General features: G+C 41.3%; 1 protein-coding gene across 1 annotated transcript in view; it reads left to right on the forward strand.

The window, feature by feature from the left end:
• The window catches only part of MEGF10 (multiple EGF like domains 10), a 169,914-nt gene that overhangs the window by 78,158 nt on the left and 71,763 nt on the right, over nt 1-19,993 (forward strand). The window contains exons 7-9 of the mRNA XM_006020726.3: nt 12,333-12,579; nt 13,635-13,755; nt 16,331-16,467. Of these exons, the coding sequence (XP_006020788.1) occupies nt 12,333-12,579; nt 13,635-13,755; nt 16,331-16,467 (505 nt within the window). The remainder of the gene's footprint in view (nt 1-12,332; nt 12,580-13,634; nt 13,756-16,330; nt 16,468-19,993) is intronic.

Consider the following 19,993-nt stretch of genomic DNA (forward strand, 5'->3'; position numbering starts at 1 on the left):
GATGGAGCCAAGATTATCTATTGATCGGGACCGTCGACACCCGACCGAGATTCAAAGCACAAGACATCATGAATCCGATCTTCCATCATTGCCACAGAGAACACCAGAAGAGCGATACATGTTTGGATTTCTCCTATAGCATTCCGGACTCAATAAGTGGCAACTTTGGATTTTAGGGGACACAGGCCAATGGCAACTGGCCTATGAGTTAGGTTTCCGTTATCTAGAAGAGCTAGATGATGGCTCCTCAACGATTTCATCTAGTTGAGTGTCCATATAGAAATAATAATAAAGTTCCATGTAAACTTTGTAAATATGTTGAGATACGTTAACTTATTTTTTAAGAGTTTTCTGTTTACAGATCCGGAACTCAGAGTGCGTGGCGAAGAGAAGCCCCGAAAAGGACTACATCACCGAGAAGTGAAGGCCTGATGCGCAACTTCGCCATGACGCCCACTGAAGCCCTGATCGGGCAGTTTTTTGTTATGAATCTGATCATGTGTATATGTATTTGTGCTGGTTATTATTTGATTCGATCCCTAGAGGACGAACTTTATATGTTAGCAAATTTTGTGTTTACTCGTTTGGTTCAGCAACCCGTAGTAAGAGCTCTTAATCACTCAAGTGACGAGTGTGCGGTCTAATTTAGGTCTGATCAGCCTCTAGCCTCTCCCCGTCACTGAGTGCAATCCTCGACGTATCCCTCTTCCCTGCGCGCACAAGTTCCACGAGCCTAGCAAACTTCGTGTGAGTCTATTCAGAGCTCTTTTTTTCGAGTACTTTCTTCGGTTGGCACGACGGGCTCGCGGTTTAGAGCCTCCAACCGGACGGGCTAGAAGAGTGTTCACGGGAAGGAACTCTAGTCCACCTCTCTTCTTTTCTATCTGTAACTGCAACTCAAGCAAGTTTTCCTGCCTGCACCGCGACCATCTTCAGTGTAAGTAAACAATCTTTAAATCAACCATTACGCGTCCATGACTAATTCTAGCGTGTCGCCCGTTCTCTCTGACCCCGCGTGCCCGGGCTGCTGGCCACAGCCCGCGTGCGCAAAAGGGCTGCGGATCGCTCCCGGCCCGCACACTTACCTTTCAAATTGGAAAGCTGGAGGTCAACCTATACACCGTGTCGACCTATACTCCATGAAATATGGTATGTAGGGTTGGTCTGTTTGTTTGTTTGAACTGGAACTTTTTAACTGATAGAATTTACAAGATTCATTTCAGGATGTATTGCAAGGTTCATTGCAAGATGTATTTTCAAGGCTTTTGCTCCATGAACCAGACTATTTGACAGAGGTTAAAAATGTCCACAGATACATCCCCAAACCAGAGAAGTTTATTTATGGGATGCAGGAAGTGTTTGCTGTTTCATTGAAACACTTATGTACCCTGAACCCAAGTCATCCTCATGGATTTTATGAGGGGCTCAATCTGTATGTAAATATATTGTCCATTTATTATCAAGCTTTAACTAAAATATCTTCTGCCAATTGGGCCCAATGCAAAATTTTAGGTGAAATGTTGTGTGAGAAATTCTGAAGAAGGTAAATTTAATCTTAAAATGAAATGAGGTATTCTCACTTTTTGGTTTTTCACATAATGTATACATTCCACCCAGACTCTTTGTTTGATCATGCTTTATTTACTCAGGCATACACCCATTGATGTCATTAGGAATATAACATTTGTTCCTGAATTATGAACTGTGATAATCTCAAAATGCAAAGCTAGAAAAAATTAGTCCTGCTTTTGCAATGAGATCTGTCCAAGAATAGTACCATAGATGGTAGTGTAGTTATATCCTGCACATGATAAATTCCTGCCATTTTGTAACTTTCCACACAATAATGATTATTTTTAGCAAGGTTTCATTTTAGGATCAAAATAAAATTAACAACAAGGACCGTGTGTGTGTGTGTGTGTGTATTTCTTTGTTAGCTATCTTGCATTGTGCTCTGATGTCCAAAATACTTGAAAGAGTCTTTGGAAATTTATGGCCAGTGAAAAGCACACAGTTTAAGTTCTTTATGGGATCTGAAAAACACATTTTCATTGTTCTTCCACTTCATGGATCAAAAAGCATTTACAAAGTCACAAATAAAATAAAATAAAATTAAATTAAATTAAAGCATAGTGTCTTGAATAAAAATCTTTTCTTTTATACAGAACAATAAAGAAGAATGAAAAATATGCCACAGGCTAGAAAGCTTACAATGTAACAATGAAATGAGATAGAAACAAAAGATTCTAAAAGAAATCCAGATTTAAAAAGAAGTGTTGTGTTCTACAAAAAGCACTATGCAATTCTGTATCTGGGATGTAGGTAACATAAGTTTTTTTTTTAGTAAAAGCTTCTCAATTATTAAGAAATACTTTCTAAAGAAGATTTATTTTCTGATATGTGTATGCATATATTTGTCATAAAAACTTAATTATTGCCTTCTGATATAAGAATAGCAAAAATTATATGAAGACTAATCTTTTGTTTGTATTAACTGAAGCATGGAAGTCTCTTTAAAAGGTTCTCTTAATGGACTATTCAGAATAGTTGGCTTTGATTTATAAGACTTTAGACTGATCTCTGAGATGTCTGCATGCCACATTCCACATTTTACCATTTTATAGCCCCAGTAACAAGTGGGTTTGATATCATTTGTAGAGATGCAGTAGTGATTTTGGTCAGGTTTTTAACTCTCTTGCTTATTGTAGATGTTGTGAGAGTTAACGTGACCTGAAAGTTATTTGGTTAACATTACACTTAGGAGAAAAGTTTTCTTATTGCTATCCTGAAGGAAATATGCAACTAGCCAAATCATAGAAAATACTTACAAAATTGTACTTGGAATTGTGTAATAAGAACAGAATGGATAGGATTATTTTCATGGTGTTTGTTACGCAAAAGAGTGGTTGTTGTGCTATTCTTGACACAATTGTATAAGTAAAGAATTTGTGCCTGAGTACTGATAATTAGTATTAAATAACAATGACAGTATTCTTTACACTACTATGACATTTCGGGCTTTCCACATAGGTTAATGACATTTTAATCAGAGAACTGTTAAAATATGAAGCTATTCAAACTGCTGTTTTACATCACAGTTACATGATTCATTCAAATAATAACAGGTAGATTATATTCAGTAGTGTAACTAGGGGTGGGTGAAAGGGGCATCTACTCTGGGTCCCAAGTTAGGAGGGGCTTTGGAATCACCTCCCACCCTAATGGAGTCCATGCCGCAGCAGCAAGAGCAGCCCCCTGGCTTACCCATGTTGGAAACTCCAAAAGGGCACCTATACACACGCCCGACTCCTGCTCCAACATGTTTTAATTAGAACGTGTCGGAGCAGGCTTAATTAATCGAGTCTGCTGGAGTGTGCTAATTAGTCCACTCCAGCAGCCTTGGTGCCACATGTATTCAGCTACATGTGAATAACTGTGTACAGTATTCACCTGTATTCAGTCCCTATGCTTCAAAATGGCAGTGGGGGCACTTTAACTAAAGCTCACCGAGCAAGCTTTAGCTAAATTGCCGCTGCCACCATTTTGAAGCATGAGACGTTGAATACACGAGACGCTGTAGGCACTTTAATTAAAGTGGCTTCCGGTAAGCTGAGAGCTGCTTTTGCTGCCAGGGTGCCTCACCCCCTTCTTATTTAGATTATAAATTATTTAAGACAATGGTTTTCCATCTTTTTTTCATTTGTGGACCCTGAAAAAATTTTGAATGGAAGTGTAGACCTCTCACCCCTTTGAATTGTATGTGTGGGTATTCACATACTTTTGATTGATCATAGCCATCTTTCGAGGACCCCTTAGATAGAGTCTATGGACCCCCAGAGGTGCACAGTACAGGTTGAAAACCACTGGTTTAAGGTATGTTTCTTCACAGGGTTTCTGTTCCTCTGTTTGAGATAGACCTGAGTAGCAAAGTTTAGATATGGATCCATATTTGAACTTTGGTTTGAAGTTTGGATTGGGTTTTTAATACGGATCTATCATGACTGCATATTACTTGGATTTCTGTCACATTAATTCCTCATATGCAAAAAGTGTTTTTTCCTCACTTTCTGAGTTAACAAAAGATGCAGCAGCCCAAACTCTAAATTGTGCTGAGTACAGGCTGGTCACAGCTTAGGAGACTGAGGGCTCATCTACATGTGAAATTAATTTGAATGAATAAACTCTAGCGCATATTGTACCGGAGCTTATTGCTCCCGGGCGCAGTGCCTCACATGTACCCAGGACTGCAGCACATTGAGCCGAGTCAGAGCAGCGCTGACTGGCAGGGACGCTAGGGGATCAGCCTGCCAGCCTGGGGCTGCTCCAGACTGGCTCAGCGTGCTGCAAAGGGGCTGGCTGGGGCATGAAGGTGCTCTGGTGTGGAGCTAGCTGGCAAGCAGTCCCCACACTGAAGCACCCTCATGCCTCAACCAGCCCCGTCAGCATCTATATGTGTGTTGCTGAAAACTAAAGAAACCTGCTGCAGGATTTTGTATTTACAAGTACTAACCTACAGCAGAGTACTGGCTCAGCGTGCTGCAAAGGGGCTGGCTGGGGCATGAAGGTGCTCTGGTGTGGAGCTAGCTGGCAAGCAGTCCCCACACTGAAGCACCCTCATGCCTCAACCAGCCCCGTCAGCATCTATATGTGTGTTGCTGAAAACTAAAGAAACCTGCTGCAGGATTTTGTATTTACAAGTACTAACCTACAGCAGAGTTAATTAGTTTCCCAGAGTCTATTAGGGTCACAGGTGTAGACACCGAGACTTTGCTGTGGAGCTAATTAGGCAGCTCTGCAGTAAACATCTCATGTACATGCGAGCAGAGAGTAGAGGAAGTTCTAAGCCCATCAATGGATGGTGCCCTCAAATAAATCAGGGCCATCTCAATACTGCTATGTTTTATTGATGCTGTCCGCTCATGGCCTTAATGCCTCATCCAGCAGCTGAGAAATCACCTGTGATTAGGGATGCTGTTCCCTTCTTCCTAGCCAGATCCTCTGCATTAAAAGATTGGAAGAAGTCAAGAATAGAAACTATTACAATGGTTCTACTTCACAACTGGATGAGTATAATAGCAGCAACAACAACAATAAGAATAGCAATCTTTTATATTACCTTAGTGCCTTGCTGTCTTGGACACAGATAAAGACCTCAATGTGTTAGACACTGTACGCAGGCAGACCAAAAGATGGACACAGAGAAACAGAATACAAGGAAACAACACAACACAATTAGTCAGCATGGCAGGCAGTGTTCTCAATACACTAGCTGCCTAACTGTTGTTAAGCTTTCGGTAGCATCCTTTCAAAGGATGGTTTTAAAGCAGGATTTGAAATAGGATAATAAAGTAGTTTTGTGGATGTTGACAGGAAGTTAGTGTGAGGGAGAGCCTGAGAGAAAGCAGAAATATGCTTGGATTGACAATTTAACATGTAGATAAAGGAAGCTGGTATGGTGTGGGCCAGTCTGAGATGAGAATTAACATCCCCATACTGATTGTGAAATGATACAAAAGGTGGAGTTAAGCCATGAAGGGCCTTGAAAATGAAGACAGGGAACTAATGTTTGAGGCAATAGAGAAGTGGGAGTCAGTGGAGAGATGCGGAGAAGGCTGACATAGTCAATGTGATACACTAGAAAAATGATTTCTGCAGCAGTTTTCTGAAGATAAGAATGGGGTAAAATTGCACATGTCAACATCAGAGTAGGATGTTGCAGTACTTGGTATGCAAGATAATAAGTGTCTAGGTGAGAGTTCTAGTTCAATATATAGATTGAAAATGTCATAAATTATAAATGTTATGCAGAAAAAAACTGAAAAGATTTGGAAATAGACTGGAAGCGTTGACCCAGAGAGCGAGGTCTGAGTCAAAGGTGATGTCCAGATTATGTATGAAAGTCAGTTTTTGCAAGCTGGAGCAATGCAAAGCAGCCCTAACACACTCCAGACCACAACCTCTGAAGCCTATCTAAAGAAATTATGTTTGGAGGTTTAGAAAGGACAAGAGTTGAGATTCTGTACTTTTACAATTTTTGTCTGCCAATATTACATTCCCAGCTTGCCTTTGGAGTGTGAGACTGGGAAAAAAAATCAAACAACATTCTTATCATTATTTTATGGTCAGATCTTCACAGTCACTTTGGGAATCACAGGCAAGAAGTGGAAAATTGTGTTTTAGTGCTTTGATAAAACTCTTCTCCATTTGGCAAACAGCAGAGATGATGTTTGTTTTTAGACATGTACTGTGGTGTTTAGCCATAAACGAACGCAAGAGCAGTTCGGACCCAGAGAAAAAATATTAGGTTGTTATTTCAATTCCACACGTATGACAACAACAAAGAAAAACGGTAAGAAAAATAAATTATAATTCAAGCCCCCATCAGTATTAGTAAAAAAGAAAACAAAAAGAAAATTCAAATCCTAAAAAAAATTGCCATAAATATTACCCATCATGTATACTATGCTATATAAGTATCTGTACCATACTCATGAGGCAGCTGTAAGTCTTTGTTGAGTTTCTATGGGGAAATTTCTTCTAAAATGTTCTTTGGCTCAATTTGATAGCTGTATTTTGCTCTCATTATACGCCATTCTTTGGAGAAGGACAGAATTACATGTGATCAAGGTGGATTTGTCAGGAATAAACCGGGATTCATTCAGGCTTCTTTTTTGTTACCTTTTCAAGAAAAATCAACCAAACCTCCCCCAACCATGACTGCTGCACCTCCCCCCTTCCCTCCTCCCTCCCAAAACCCCCTATAAAATCAGCATTCTCATGTCTTTTTAAAAATTGGACTGACATTGTCTTTGTTTATAAAGAACATGAAAAGAGTTACGAAACCATCCAGGTGCACGTCTAAAATATGATACAAATTCTTATCTCATCCTGTAAAATACCTGGGCACCCTGTATCGCAATTTGTAAATCACTGGCAGCTCCGAGAAGCCATGTGCATAAAGATGAGCCCAGTTTGGCATAATAGCAGTGTGCATTAAATTTATTATAATATGAAGGCTGAAGAATGATACCAATTTGCATCGCACATTTTCTTTTTTGCTTTTTCACTTGAAAAAGGTTCTTTACAACTGAACCTTGAGGACTTTCTCTGTTCCTATCATTTGGCTCTGAGCTTCAGAGAACATTTGCCATTTGTTTTTATGTTGGGACATTGTGTATTGTCTTAGGGTTCCATATCATGTTTATGTATTTGAAATGAGGATTTATATAATACAATGTCTTTATTCCCAAAGGCATGCCTTTCTTGTACTGGGACAACCTTTTGGGAGAAAGTTTGCTGCCTATATTTGTAATGGTACATGAAGTGATGATGTACAGAGCTTTTACTGAAGGGTCTAGAAAAATATATTCCTCGCTGAACAGAAAGCATATAAGAAAAAAAAGATAAAAAGAAGAGGCATCAAATAATTTTCTTTGCTAAAGGTCTAGACAGTCTTTAGTAAACATTTCTCTTGAATTTTATTCTGTAGTGCAAGATGTAGGATGTAAGAACCTTATGACTCTCATAAGAGCGTAGTCGAAGCAATAAACAGAGAAAGATGGGTTTTACATTGTGTTATACATAAAGGCGCCTATGCCCCAAGAAATAGGTTAGAAGTGGACCACTTTTTATTCATGGCAGATAGACTGGGGCAGATCCTCTGCTGGTTCAACTTACCGTAATTCTCTTTAAATCAGTGTATCTGCTATTGGAGGTGTCCCCAGCCTGTCCTAGCAGAACTTCCATTTCATTGCTTTAAGACCTGGGATGAAATTATGATCCCATTAAGTTCAGTGAGAATTTTGCTCTTGACTTTTGTGGGGCCCATATTTCTTCCCAGAAGCAAAACCTTTATAGAGTAAAGCTCATTAGCTACTAGGAAAAAATATTAAAACACTTTGCAAGTAGAACTTCACTCTTGTAACACTGTTAAACAGTCTATAGTAAATGTATATAATTTTTTATATTGGCCTCACAAAAGTCAAGGGCCAAATTCAATGAGAATTTGGCCCTTGACTTTTGTGAGGTCCATATTTATTCCCAGAAGCAAAACTTTTACAGAGTAAAGCTCATTCGCTACTAGGAAAAAAATATTAAAATACTTTGCAAGTAGAGTTTCACTCTTATAACACTGTTAAACAGCCTGTAGTAAATTTATATAATTATATGTAATGAAAACTAACTTATACATTTCACATTTAGTTTTGGATGCTAACAAATGTGACCTGTTTAGAAAGCAACCATGCATTCTATGTTGCTTTGGCATATCATTTCTCTGAATTAGTAAACCTGAGTCTTATTATGTGTTCTGAATTTGGGACTTCTAATTCTTTTTACTGTGCAGTTCTCTTCCTCTCTCTCTCATACACTGCATTGTGATGATTTATTACTGCTCCAGTTCAGTTTGGTGGAAGTCACTAGCTGACACTTTCTTCTTCCTCTGTGCCTGTGTGTTTGTGCATGTGTTTGTGTGTAAGTGACCTTGGAGTAGTCAGGACAGTCATTACAGTAGCTATTCTGATTAAACTCCAGCTGACAGTCTGTAACCTGAGGATAGTCATTAACTCAAAGACTGCCCATTTCACCAGATTAACAGCTGTGTGATTACCAGCCTGCCTTTCTTAGTTTTTTAATATTAGGCAGCAGTAAAAATAGTCTGGGGTAATATTTGGTAAATGTAACCTCCAGAACTAATTACAAATAAACGAAACTCCCCACAGGAAGCATTTCTATTATTTGTATCCTTTTTGTGGTAATCCCAGTATGTGTTTCTGACAAATCACTTTAATTTCCTATAGGAGACATTATTGATTAGAGGGCAAGTGATATAGAGATAAAGTATATGATGTATCTATCTTGTTCAAGAATATTATTTATTCCCATTAATCGTGCAAGTTTTTTCTGCAACAGTACCCATACGTCACAGTTGGATAGTAGGTTTGTGACAGATCTAGCATAAGAGACTATATGAAAACTGTAATTATTCTGGTAAAAAGCCCTGGCATTATGCTATAATAAAACAATGGTATAGTCTGTACTTGTTATACAACCAACCGTCTTCAGAAAGATAATCTCAAAATTGGAAATTTAATCACTGGACACCTGATGTTTTCTATTTGACTGGGTTTCATGCAAACAGAATGAGAACACAAGCAGGAAACTAATAAATTATCAAGCAATATACAGTTCAGGTCTCTAAATTTTTTTTTGCAAGGAAGTTTCCAATTCAGAGACATAGCGTATTTGTTTCCTCTCATAAGGGTAGCATGGTGCATGGTGCAGTATGCCAATCTTTGTGCATATTGCTTGGTTCATTGGCAGCGGAGTAGGCTTTCAGTAGCAAAGTCTGTTTACATATGAGACTAGTTAAGCTGTTCCTCTATATATCTGCATAAATGTTGGTGAATTACATCAAGTATCCCATATTTAGCGTCTGGTAAAATAATACAAGCAGGAAACTGTCAGCTAAATGTATCTTTTCTTTCACTGAGAGGTACTTTGTATATACCATATCAAGAGAGTCTGAGCCTCGTTCATCCCTAGTGTAATTCTATAGCAGGGCTGAATGTGGCCCATTTTGTGTTATTTGAAAGGGCTGCTATCCAGTGGTCAGTTGAAATTATTAATTTCTTCACAGTGGGTCCTTTGGATAGTACAAGGCGTTTAGGATTATTTTTAAACTCTTCATGAGGAGTGACTGAAATTATTCCTTTTAGTTGGAGGCAGCAGACAGACCGTAATCTGAATCCATCAGGAGGTGTTAAGCAAAATGAGGGTGGTGATCTTCATGCAGCCATGAGAGAACATCTGTGTGTCTCAAAAATGTACTGTACACATATATACATCCCAGAACAACTGGTTTCCTAAGAAGTTGATGACTGATTCTGCCTGAGGATTCCATTTTCTCTTACATCTAGCACATGCAAAGTAGTTTTTTGTGAGTCCTGAATTTGTATGAGTTCTAATGAGGAAAGACATCCATCTTGTGTTAGATGCATTGTAGTGCTTTGTACAACGTCCAGTTCATAAAAACGAATGCTTAAATAGCTAAGGAAGGAAAATAAACAGATAGGGATGAAGAAATAAAATGGGCATCCTGAGTATAGAAATTTTGTACTAAGTTGCCACATTTATTTATTTATTTATTTATTTCAGCCACAGTACATATATGTAAACAATGTCTATATTTCATGTTCCAGTGACCTTCTTTAAGAGGAGGCTGTCACTTCAAAGCATGCCATAGATCTTAGGAAATAACGAGGACATTGGCCATATAGAAAGAAAAAATCTTTAGAAGACCCTAATCCTTTTTGATTTGTGTAGTCTGAGTGATCAGTTTCTATAGCAAAGTAATTTTTGCCCTGAGGAGATGTCTTCAGTTCTTTTGTCTCACTCTAAGAAAGTAGGTCTGTTCTACGCCTAGCTGCTCTGCCCCAGGAGAAGACTGAGTGAACAATAGTTGTTAGTTGCTAGGGAGAGAGTATGGACATCTAGTCATTGCATCTGAGGTCCCATTGTTGTTATCAAAAGAATTTAAGAATAAAAACCAGATCATTTGACCACGATTAACACATTTGTGGTGAACTCTAGGTGACCTTTGTTTCCTTTTTATAGCATGTTCATATTTCTCACTTCGAAAGAAATTAAAAACATTTTTCACTTTTAAAACCTTACCTCAGTATTCCTTTTGATAGTTAGAAAAAAATATTTTGAGAAGGCTTTGCCTATTGAGCTTTGATGGCTTATCATGTGGTAGACCTGATGCCTAGTCATGTTACTATTCATGATGCTACCTATTATCAAATCCCATAACTGTTATTTCCTCTTGTCTAGTAGGAAAGGATTTTGTGCCCGAAAGCTTGCAAGGAACATTTTTTCCAACTATTTAGTTGGTCTAATAAAAGATATCACATCTACCCAAAGAACCTTGCCTGCTCTTGTCTAGTGGAACACTTCTCACGTTGCTTACAACACTGTCAGCAAATAGTATTATAAAATCAGAAAATAAATAGTTTTGTAAATATGCAAAATAAATAAATAAATATGTAAATAATTTAGAAGTTTCACATTTTGGAGAAAAACCTGCCATTCAGTGTGACACTGATAATAATAGAAGGCAGGACAGATTTGAACCTTATAGAGTCACCAATATAGAATAACAGATATAGATATGTATATGTGTGTGTTTGTGTGTGTATGCATATGCATATACATATACACAAACACATATATATACAGGTTTCCCTTGCTTCACAGGGTTTCTGTATGTGTGAATTCACTTTTATGCGATGACCCTTTTTATACCAAAAATTTGTTATATGCAAGGTAAATTTACTCTTATGCGATTGGTGTAGTGGAAGCCCACTGTCAGATGCTTGATGTGGTGCTTTGTGGCAGTGACACGCACCAAAATATAGTCTCTCGTGTGGATCTGTGCTCCTCGCTTGTTGTCTGCAGCACGTGCTTCTGTAGCTGCCATCCCCATTATAACAGTGCCCTGTGCTTGTGTGTACTGTCTGCTGTTGGTGAATACCAAAACTGCCTTGTAAAAGTGGTAGAAATGAGCGTGGGGGTCAGTACAGTCAAGGTCTTGGAATGTATCCCTATTTGTTACATTGTGAAGTGGGTTCCCTTTATGTGACTTCGAGTTATGAGCCGTTTTCCAGGAATGCATGTACAGTATAAAGCAAGGGAAACCTGTATATGTAGGTGTTTGTATGTATATGTCTGTGTGTACGTGTATGTGTATAGCACAAGATTTTATGAGCTGTAACTCACTTCATCAGATACTGTGAGAGGATGTGCAGAAAGAAAAGTATGAGGAGGAGAAAAATTAGAATACAAAAGACAAGCAGGGGGAGGGGTCTGTGCTGGCAGTAATGACAATACTTTTATCTTTATAACTTCAGTGTAGGATTTCACTATATATTTGTTCCTTGAAGTCAGGTTATGAATTATATTTTATTCTCATTTTACACCCCATCATGGTTAGACTATCAGGTGAAGAATTTGGTTCTTTAGCTTTACAAGCATAATTGCAGTTCCACATTGGAACACACTGGAAGATCTAGGGACTTACGGTTTTTTTCCTAACAGATGAAATGCCCGTGTACATTTACTGCAGGTTACGAAATAATTTCCATTGCACAAATCTGAGTCCTATATATGGCTATCAAAAACCTTAAAAAATGAGGAAGGTTAAGGATGCCCTGACTGCAATGCTATTGCTAGTCCCATTTTATAAGGAAGTGCTCTTGGTACCTCAAGATCTTATCTTCAGTATTCTAACGTGAATGATTATAAAAGCATTGTGAAAATTTTATCTCCCTCAGCATGTGACAGTGACCACTGGGGACCCCACTGCAGTAGTCGCTGCCAGTGCAAAAATAAAGCCTTATGCAACCCTATCACTGGAGCCTGCCACTGTGCTTCAGGATTCAAAGGCTGGCGCTGTGAAGAACGCTGTGACCAAGGGACATATGGAAACGACTGCCACCAAAAGTGTCAGTGTCAAAATGGAGCCACCTGTGATCATGTGACTGGAGAATGCAGATGCCCTCCTGGATACACTGGGGCTTTGTAAGTAGAGGGTATGTTATTTATTGTGGGAAGGTACGTGTCGGCATGATGCTAACCAGGATAATCTGCTTAGTTCGAAGTTAACAGTGTGCTGTTCTCGTTATAAAATGTATCTATATGTATTTGATTATCGTATTCCTTCATATTTCTTAGACACCCTTCTTAAAATGCTGTGACAAATTGGACTAGTAACACTAGCAGTTTTGTGCAAAAGTATTCCTAAATTTAGAAATCTTTACTGATGAGTAGTGTGGTCCCTATTGTTTCACTTGTGTACATTTAGGCTTTAGGATCAAGTTGAGAATTGACTTCAGCTTTTAGATCTGTGTTTTCAGTTAAAGTCTTCACCTCTAGTACACTTCCTGTGCCAGAATCAACAGAACATTGAAAACTGGACCTGCTACAGCGTAAATTTGAATGCATGTGCAAATGTATTGGCTATGTTAGGTGGCAGATAGCAATTTAAGATTTGGAAAATGAATTTTACACTTACATTTTCAAATCATTGTTCATCAGGTTAAATACATTGTTTTTGAAAGTGGATGGATAGTTAAACACACATAATAGATTGTTAGATGGGCAGCAAATCTACTTGTATACACAGCTGCCTAACTAGATAATGAACTGCCATGTCCCACTAAGAAGGCCTATGAGGAGGCAGGATCAGGCAAATACTTCCATGTGCGGTTTGTGGGCTCATCTGTACATGCCCATAGAGTCTGACACTATCGGGGAAAATTAACCGGTGAAAAATGTAGTTGATTAGGTTAATCCCTCCAGCAGACATAAAAATGAATCTTAACTGCATTTGTCAAGAGAGCAAGATGCTTAATTAAAAGTACATATACCTACAATTCTCTAATTGCTGCCTTTATTTTAATAGAGGCATAGAACTGTTCCAGTGAGATTTTAGGGATATTTCCCTTTATTTTTCCTGACTTGGTGTTTCATATTGCCAGCCTGAAGAATTCTGTATAATATTAAAATAATGAAAGAGAAGAGGATTCAACTGCGCATACAAGTAACAATTGTATTCATTGTGCACCAATTTTTAGCTGTGAGGATCTTTGCCCTCCAGGCAAGCATGGGCCACAGTGTGAAGAAAGATGTCCTTGCCAGAATGGAGGAGTGTGTCACCATGTGACTGGGGAATGTGCCTGCCCACCTGGATGGATGGTAAAACTGCTTTCTAAAATACAGTATAACTTGGTTAAACTTCTTTGTTTATGGAGATCAAGCAACTTCAGAAGGAAATTTAATTAGAAGAGCAAATATATTTTGACTGTATCTAGGCATAAAAGGAAATGCATTTTAGTATACTTTATACCCACGAGGAATCAAAATCAAATATTTAAACAAAATATGCTAGTCCAGATTCCCCGGTTCTAGATTGCTTTATTACCTTTTCAGAGAGTGAGAAAAGGAAATGTGCTTTCTAGATCATACAGGGCTTTTTTACTAGATGCTCCAAGGGTTGGGGGGAGTGGCACTTTAATTAGAACGGCTCCAAGAGCTTCTGTAATTAAAGCACTTGCAGCATCTTGTGCATCAGCGTCCCTGCGCTTCAAAATGGTGGCGCTCATCAAATGAGCTTTAGTTAAAGCACCCCCATCATCATTTTGAAGCATGGAGATGCTGATACATGGTACGTGGAGGCTGGCTGGAGCACACTAATTGGCATGCTCTAGCAGACTTGATAAATTGAGTGTGCTCCGGCACACTGTAATTACAGCACATCAGAGCAGCCTCCCCGCCATGTCTACAGGCACCCACAGATATAATCTGAAACTTGATTAAAGTACAGGAAGAAATTATTCCACCCTGAGCAGGGGGTTGGACTAGATCAGGGACAATCAAGGTATGGTCCACAGAGCCATGTCATCTGGCCCCTTGGGCTCTCCATGTTCTAGAAACTTGGCACCAGGGTAGCAGTGGCAGTGAAAATTGCTCTAGAGTCATGGCAATTAATGCTTCTGTCACTCATCCTGCTACCTAATTTCTGGACTGTGGGGAACTGCATGGGCCGGATGGGTTCTCCATGCCCCATATTGGGCCCAAGGACTGGCCTGGCACCGCACACCAGATGAGGTCCACATACTAGCTTCATGGTACTCATCCAGCCTGCAGATCAACCCCACATGCCAGATCTGGCCTACAAACTGGCTCTGTTGCACTCATCAGGGCTAGATGAGTTGGGCATCACTGGACTAGATTATCTCCTGAGGGTTTCTTTCAGTTCTGTTTTTCCTTTGATTCTAGATTTCAAGTCTTTATGAATATAATTTAATGTACCTATAGCACCTTGGATGGCAGCCTATATGTGTATTTTGAAATATACAGTACCAACCTACTGAAAGAGAAGTACAAGGGTGGGTAATGAGTGAACTCTGGTGGCATTCTTACAGCTCAGGAATACAGTTAAACCAGAACATCTGCTTCGTAACTGATTTTGGTGCCGTTCGGTGGTGCACGTATGCTCTTACACCTCATACCTGCAAGGATCCATCCCTGCTGTCACAGCCACAGCAGAAAGAATGAGCAAAATCTTGTTTGCCTTCAAGCACGACGTGGAGGGGGAAAATGCTATAAAAGCATGAGTAAGATAGTAGAGTATGAGGGAGATGTGGAATAATCGATATCTAACAACTAAACCTAATCATGCTAGATGCTAAGATGGTTGGGGATTTGGAGACTGGAGTTTATATAGTAAGGATAAAAACAAAAATTGTATATACTAGTGATCAGTCCCATTATGTAGGTGTCTTACAGCTGTCTGTAGGGCAAAAAATGGGTCCACCTATGTGTTGGTGACTAATGAGCACTAATCAGGTGACACCCTAGTTCTGATTGGGGTGTCTCAGTAATCCCATAATATACATTATTAATAATGATGATAATTTGTAAGCATTTTCATGGTTTCTTGGCACTCGGTTTTAATCTAAATAAAGGTGATGAAAACATTTATCTATGTGGCTACTTTTCTATCCAAAATCAGTGATTAATTATACCTCTTTGACATTTGAAATTTCGCAGTTCCCAACTGCAGTGCTGCAGCTCAACCTTTTTATTACCTTTTATTACCTTTGTAAGCCTGCTGTAAAATACCCAGGCACAAATTCTACAAGCTCTTGTGTTAGTTCTGCTTACGTGACCATAACTGTCTTATTCTGGAATTGATTTCCTAAAAGCCTTAAGATGTGATTCCTCTATCATTACATAGATATAAATAACTCCATGGATACAAGTGGAATTGCAGTGGTTCAGAACCACTGTGAAAGGAGGATAATTGTTAACATTAAAGAACTTTATAAAAAAATTCAAAGCAGATTTTATTTATTTTAAACACAAATCAAAATGACTGGACATTGCAGCGGTTGTTTGTTCTTATGCTACTGTGTACAAGAAAGCATTACTGTACTTCCTGGTATATTCTAGTTTGAATTAAGAAATAAAGAAGACCTAGGCATCAGCTAGGCTCAAATACCTAAATATTTATTGTCATTTGAAGATAATGTTTTTGATTAGCTTTAGCTTCCAGGATAGAAATCCTAGAAGAGTATTGTCCCAACACGTATGGCAAAATATACCTTGTGTTTAAGACTAAAATAAAGAATCTGGCATTTTCCACATGAGCATAAGCAGAGTGATACAAGATTCCATTAATTTCCTCACCTCCTTCCAACTGTTTTTTCTCCTTTCCCTGTCACAGCTGCAGTCCTAAACTTAATATTAAAAATGTGTTTGCACACAGGGCACAGTCTGTGGTCAGCCTTGTCCGGAGGGCCGTTATGGAAAAAACTGTTCTCAGGAATGTCAGTGCCACAATGGAGGCACGTGTGACTCAGCGACAGGTCAATGTCATTGCAGTCCAGGTTACACAGGGGAACGGTAAGAAAAAATTACATTTTTACCAGATCGTAGGAAGAAGTGTCTAATGGCAAAAAAAGAAAATGCAAGTTGAAAGATGAATTAGAATTCCAGTTGCTTCAAAATGTTTTATACATGTTTTTGTTACTTTGTCACCTAAATGACAGTGAATCAAAATGTTAAAGGTGAAGATTTGATTTTTGGAATATGTTTTAACCTCTACGACAAATGGTTTAGTTCAAGGATTTTCATACTCTTGTCCATGTACCGCTAGTGATCTGCAGGCTCCGTACTGCGTGATCTCCAAAGTTAGGGACAGACATTCAAAAAGCTGGAGCCTGAATTGATTCAATCTTTGTAGGTTAGTTTGCAGTAACTGATTTGCAAGTGAATATACATTCACTTTTGATTATGGAAATGCAGGCACATGCTTACAGTGGCTCAGGCTAGAAGCTGGAGGGTACTAGAGTGAACCCCCCCTTCCCTTCAGGCTGGAGGGAAGCCAAACTGAGGGGGGCAAAGCCAGGCCCTGGCAGACTGAGTATGACTGGGGAGGGGTTTAAACCCCTACCCTGGCCTGCAGCGATCCCAGCCAGGGTCTGCCTGGCTTTTCCCCGCTGCTTGTGGCTCAGTAGGGCCTGGGACCCCTAGAGCCCTCCTCCCAGCAAACGGGCGATCCCTCTGCACCTTCCCAGTCACTGGGGCTGGGATTTGCTTGGGGCAGCCCAGGAGTAAAGGCCTGATTGGGGGAGGGAAGGGCCCAGGTAGCAAAGTTCCATAAAGGAAAGCTCCTGCCCAGTGGCCCCTTCCACCCACTGGAGAGTCACTTCCAGGACAGCCCTGGCCCTTGAAGTGGTGTGCACTGCACGGGCTCGCCCCCTCAGCCCCAGCGCTATTACCTTGGACACCAGGCACTGAGCTGGGCGTGCCCTGCTCACCGCTCTACTACACAGTGGTGGCAGTGGTGCAGCACAGCCCTGTGTACCAGGCACGGGGTTCTACCCCTATGGCTTTCCTGCCACTGCCATCACCCTGGCTGTAGTGGTAGGTGCTACCTGTGCTGCCAAACTGCGGTCAGCCGTCAGGTGGGCAGACAGCAGGGAAGCCGTAGGGATACTGCCCTGTGCCTGGTACAGGGGGCCGTGCTTACATCTATGGCTCCCTGTCACTGCTGCCAGGGTGTGGCCAGATGCCAGCCTGGCATGGCTCCCTAAAGTGAAGGGGGCAGGGAGAGGAGTGTATTCCTCGTCCATCCCCACTCCCACCAGGGAACCGCAGCTGGAGTCTGACAGCCCCAGCTGCCAATTCCACCACTCACACCCAGCCAGGCAGACCCTGACTGGGGTTCCCCAGGGGAAGAGGGAATGGAGGGGGGAATAAACCCCCTCCCTGCCTGCTTCGCCTTACGGGAACATGCCAGCTGGTGTCTGGCCTTGCCTCTGTCCCTGCTGCTGGAGCACTGAGGGAGGAGGGACCCTGATGGGGCAGCAGTCCCTGTCATGGTGTCCTGGGGAGTGCAAGCCTCCTCCCGGTGTGCGGGCTGTGCTGCAGGTGGGAGCAGAATGGGCAGAGTTGCCGCAGCTTACACAGGGTGAGGGGCAGTGGTGGTGATGCTAGGCGGGGACTTGAAGGACTATGGCCACTCCAAAATTCAGCTTAGCCTCCATAGCCACCCCTCTGAGCTTGCCCTGCACAGGCTGGGACAGCTCTGCCTGCTCTGCTTCTACCCGCAGCAAAGGCCGCACCCCTCCACCCCTCCGCAGGAAGAGGCTTGTGCTCCCCAGGACACCATCCCCACCTCGTCAATGCAGCATCAGGAGTGGGGGCCTGGCTCCCTGAGGTGAAGGGGGCAGGGATGGGGTTTATTCCCCGCTCTGTCCCCTCTCTCTCCAGAGGATCCCATGGTTGCCTTTGTTTCAGCTAGGAACAGAGGGGCAGGGCCAGTCCTGCTCTCTGGAGCAGACAGCAAAGACCAGCCCAGGGCTGCAGAGCGTGCTGGGATGCTGGGGGACTCTGATTTAACTTAAAAAAGAAAGAGGTCTGGGACAGAAGTTCCAGAAACCAGTTTGACCCAAATCAGTTAAGTCTGATACTGTATTTAACCAGGTTTATCTTAAACTGGTTTTGGCCATTTTGAAACTGGTTTATGTGCACTTAACTTTTGTTCCGTTACAGGTTCAAACCAGTTTCTGATCACTTAAATCTGTTTATGTGTAACTTCTGTCCCTAGCCCAAAAAGAGGCTGTTTGAGGTCTAAGTGAGAGATGGACTGATGAGGAGATCTCATAGGGCTCCTAGAGACATGTGGGGAGTCTGATCGAATGTGCTGGAAATCCACCTCGATTGGTCAAGTCTGCTGGAGCACGGAAATTGAAGCACTCTGGCAGCCTTCCACATCATATGTATCAGTGTCTTCTTGTGTGCCCACACTAAAAAAGTGGTGGCAGGGCACTTTGAAATAAAACAAGTTTAATGAGCTTTAGTTCAAAGTGCCCTGCCTCCATTTTTTCAGTGCGGGGACACTGATACATGTGATGTGTGGGTGCTTTTTATTAGTGCAGCTTGCTAATTAAAGTGCCCAGTGCCGTGTCCTGGAGCACATGTAAAAATGCCTATATTTGCTAAGGTATCGGTGAGATGAAGTACTTGGGAAGCACTGAATTATTTGACTTCTGAACTGAACCAGAGGTTGAGGCATAGGCACCGACTCCATGAGTGCTCTGGGGTTCAAGCATGCAGACATTAAAAAAAAACCCCAAACCCATGCTTTACCAGAAAAAGCAGTGCATTACTTCAGCCCAGCTCTGCAGTGTCTGTAAAGTGTGGGTGCTTCAGTGGGGATTTTGGTGCTTTTAGCTTCAATCAGCTATTACAGGGGTGGGCAATTATTTTGGGTGGAGAGCCGCTTACTGAGTTTTGGCAAGCTGTCGAGGGCCGCATTGGTAGCCCTGCCCCTTGACAGGTGCTCTGCCCCCTGGTCGCCATCTTGTGACCAGATGTCCCGCCCCCTAACCCCTGACCTTTGCCACCAGAAGTCCCTCCTCTTGCCCCGGAAATATTCCTTTCAGCAAGGGGTTTTGCCATCTCAGAACCAGAAAAATACCAGATTATATTCTAAAAATCAAACATCTGCAACATTCATTAATTTGATTTCAAAAAATATTTTTGTCCTGATGTATATGTGTTTGTGTAGTGTACATAGAGGTGATTGCACAATAGCTTAGAATGAAGTCTTACTCTTGAATATTGTGTGGGGGGTTGGGGGCATATGGATAGGTTTATGGGGGACTGTTAGTGTGTGGGTATGTGGGATGTGGGGGTGTGAGTGTGGGGTGAGGGAGCATGTGGGTGTGTGTGGATATGTGGGGTGTGGTTGGGTATGGGGTTTGTGGGGGGTGAGTGTGGGGGAGAGGGTGGCTGGGGTGTGTGAGGGGGTGTGGATGTGGGGATCTGCGTGTATGGCAGTAGGAGGGGGGTGTGAAAGCTGGTGTATGGTGGGGTGTGGGGACTCGCCCTATGAGCACACACACACACGCACCCCCCCCCC

This window comes from Alligator sinensis, unplaced genomic scaffold, assembly GCF_000455745.1.
Source record: "Alligator sinensis unplaced genomic scaffold, ASM45574v1 scaffold227_1, whole genome shotgun sequence".
In the NCBI taxonomy this organism is placed as follows: Eukaryota; Metazoa; Chordata; order Crocodylia; family Alligatoridae; genus Alligator; species Alligator sinensis.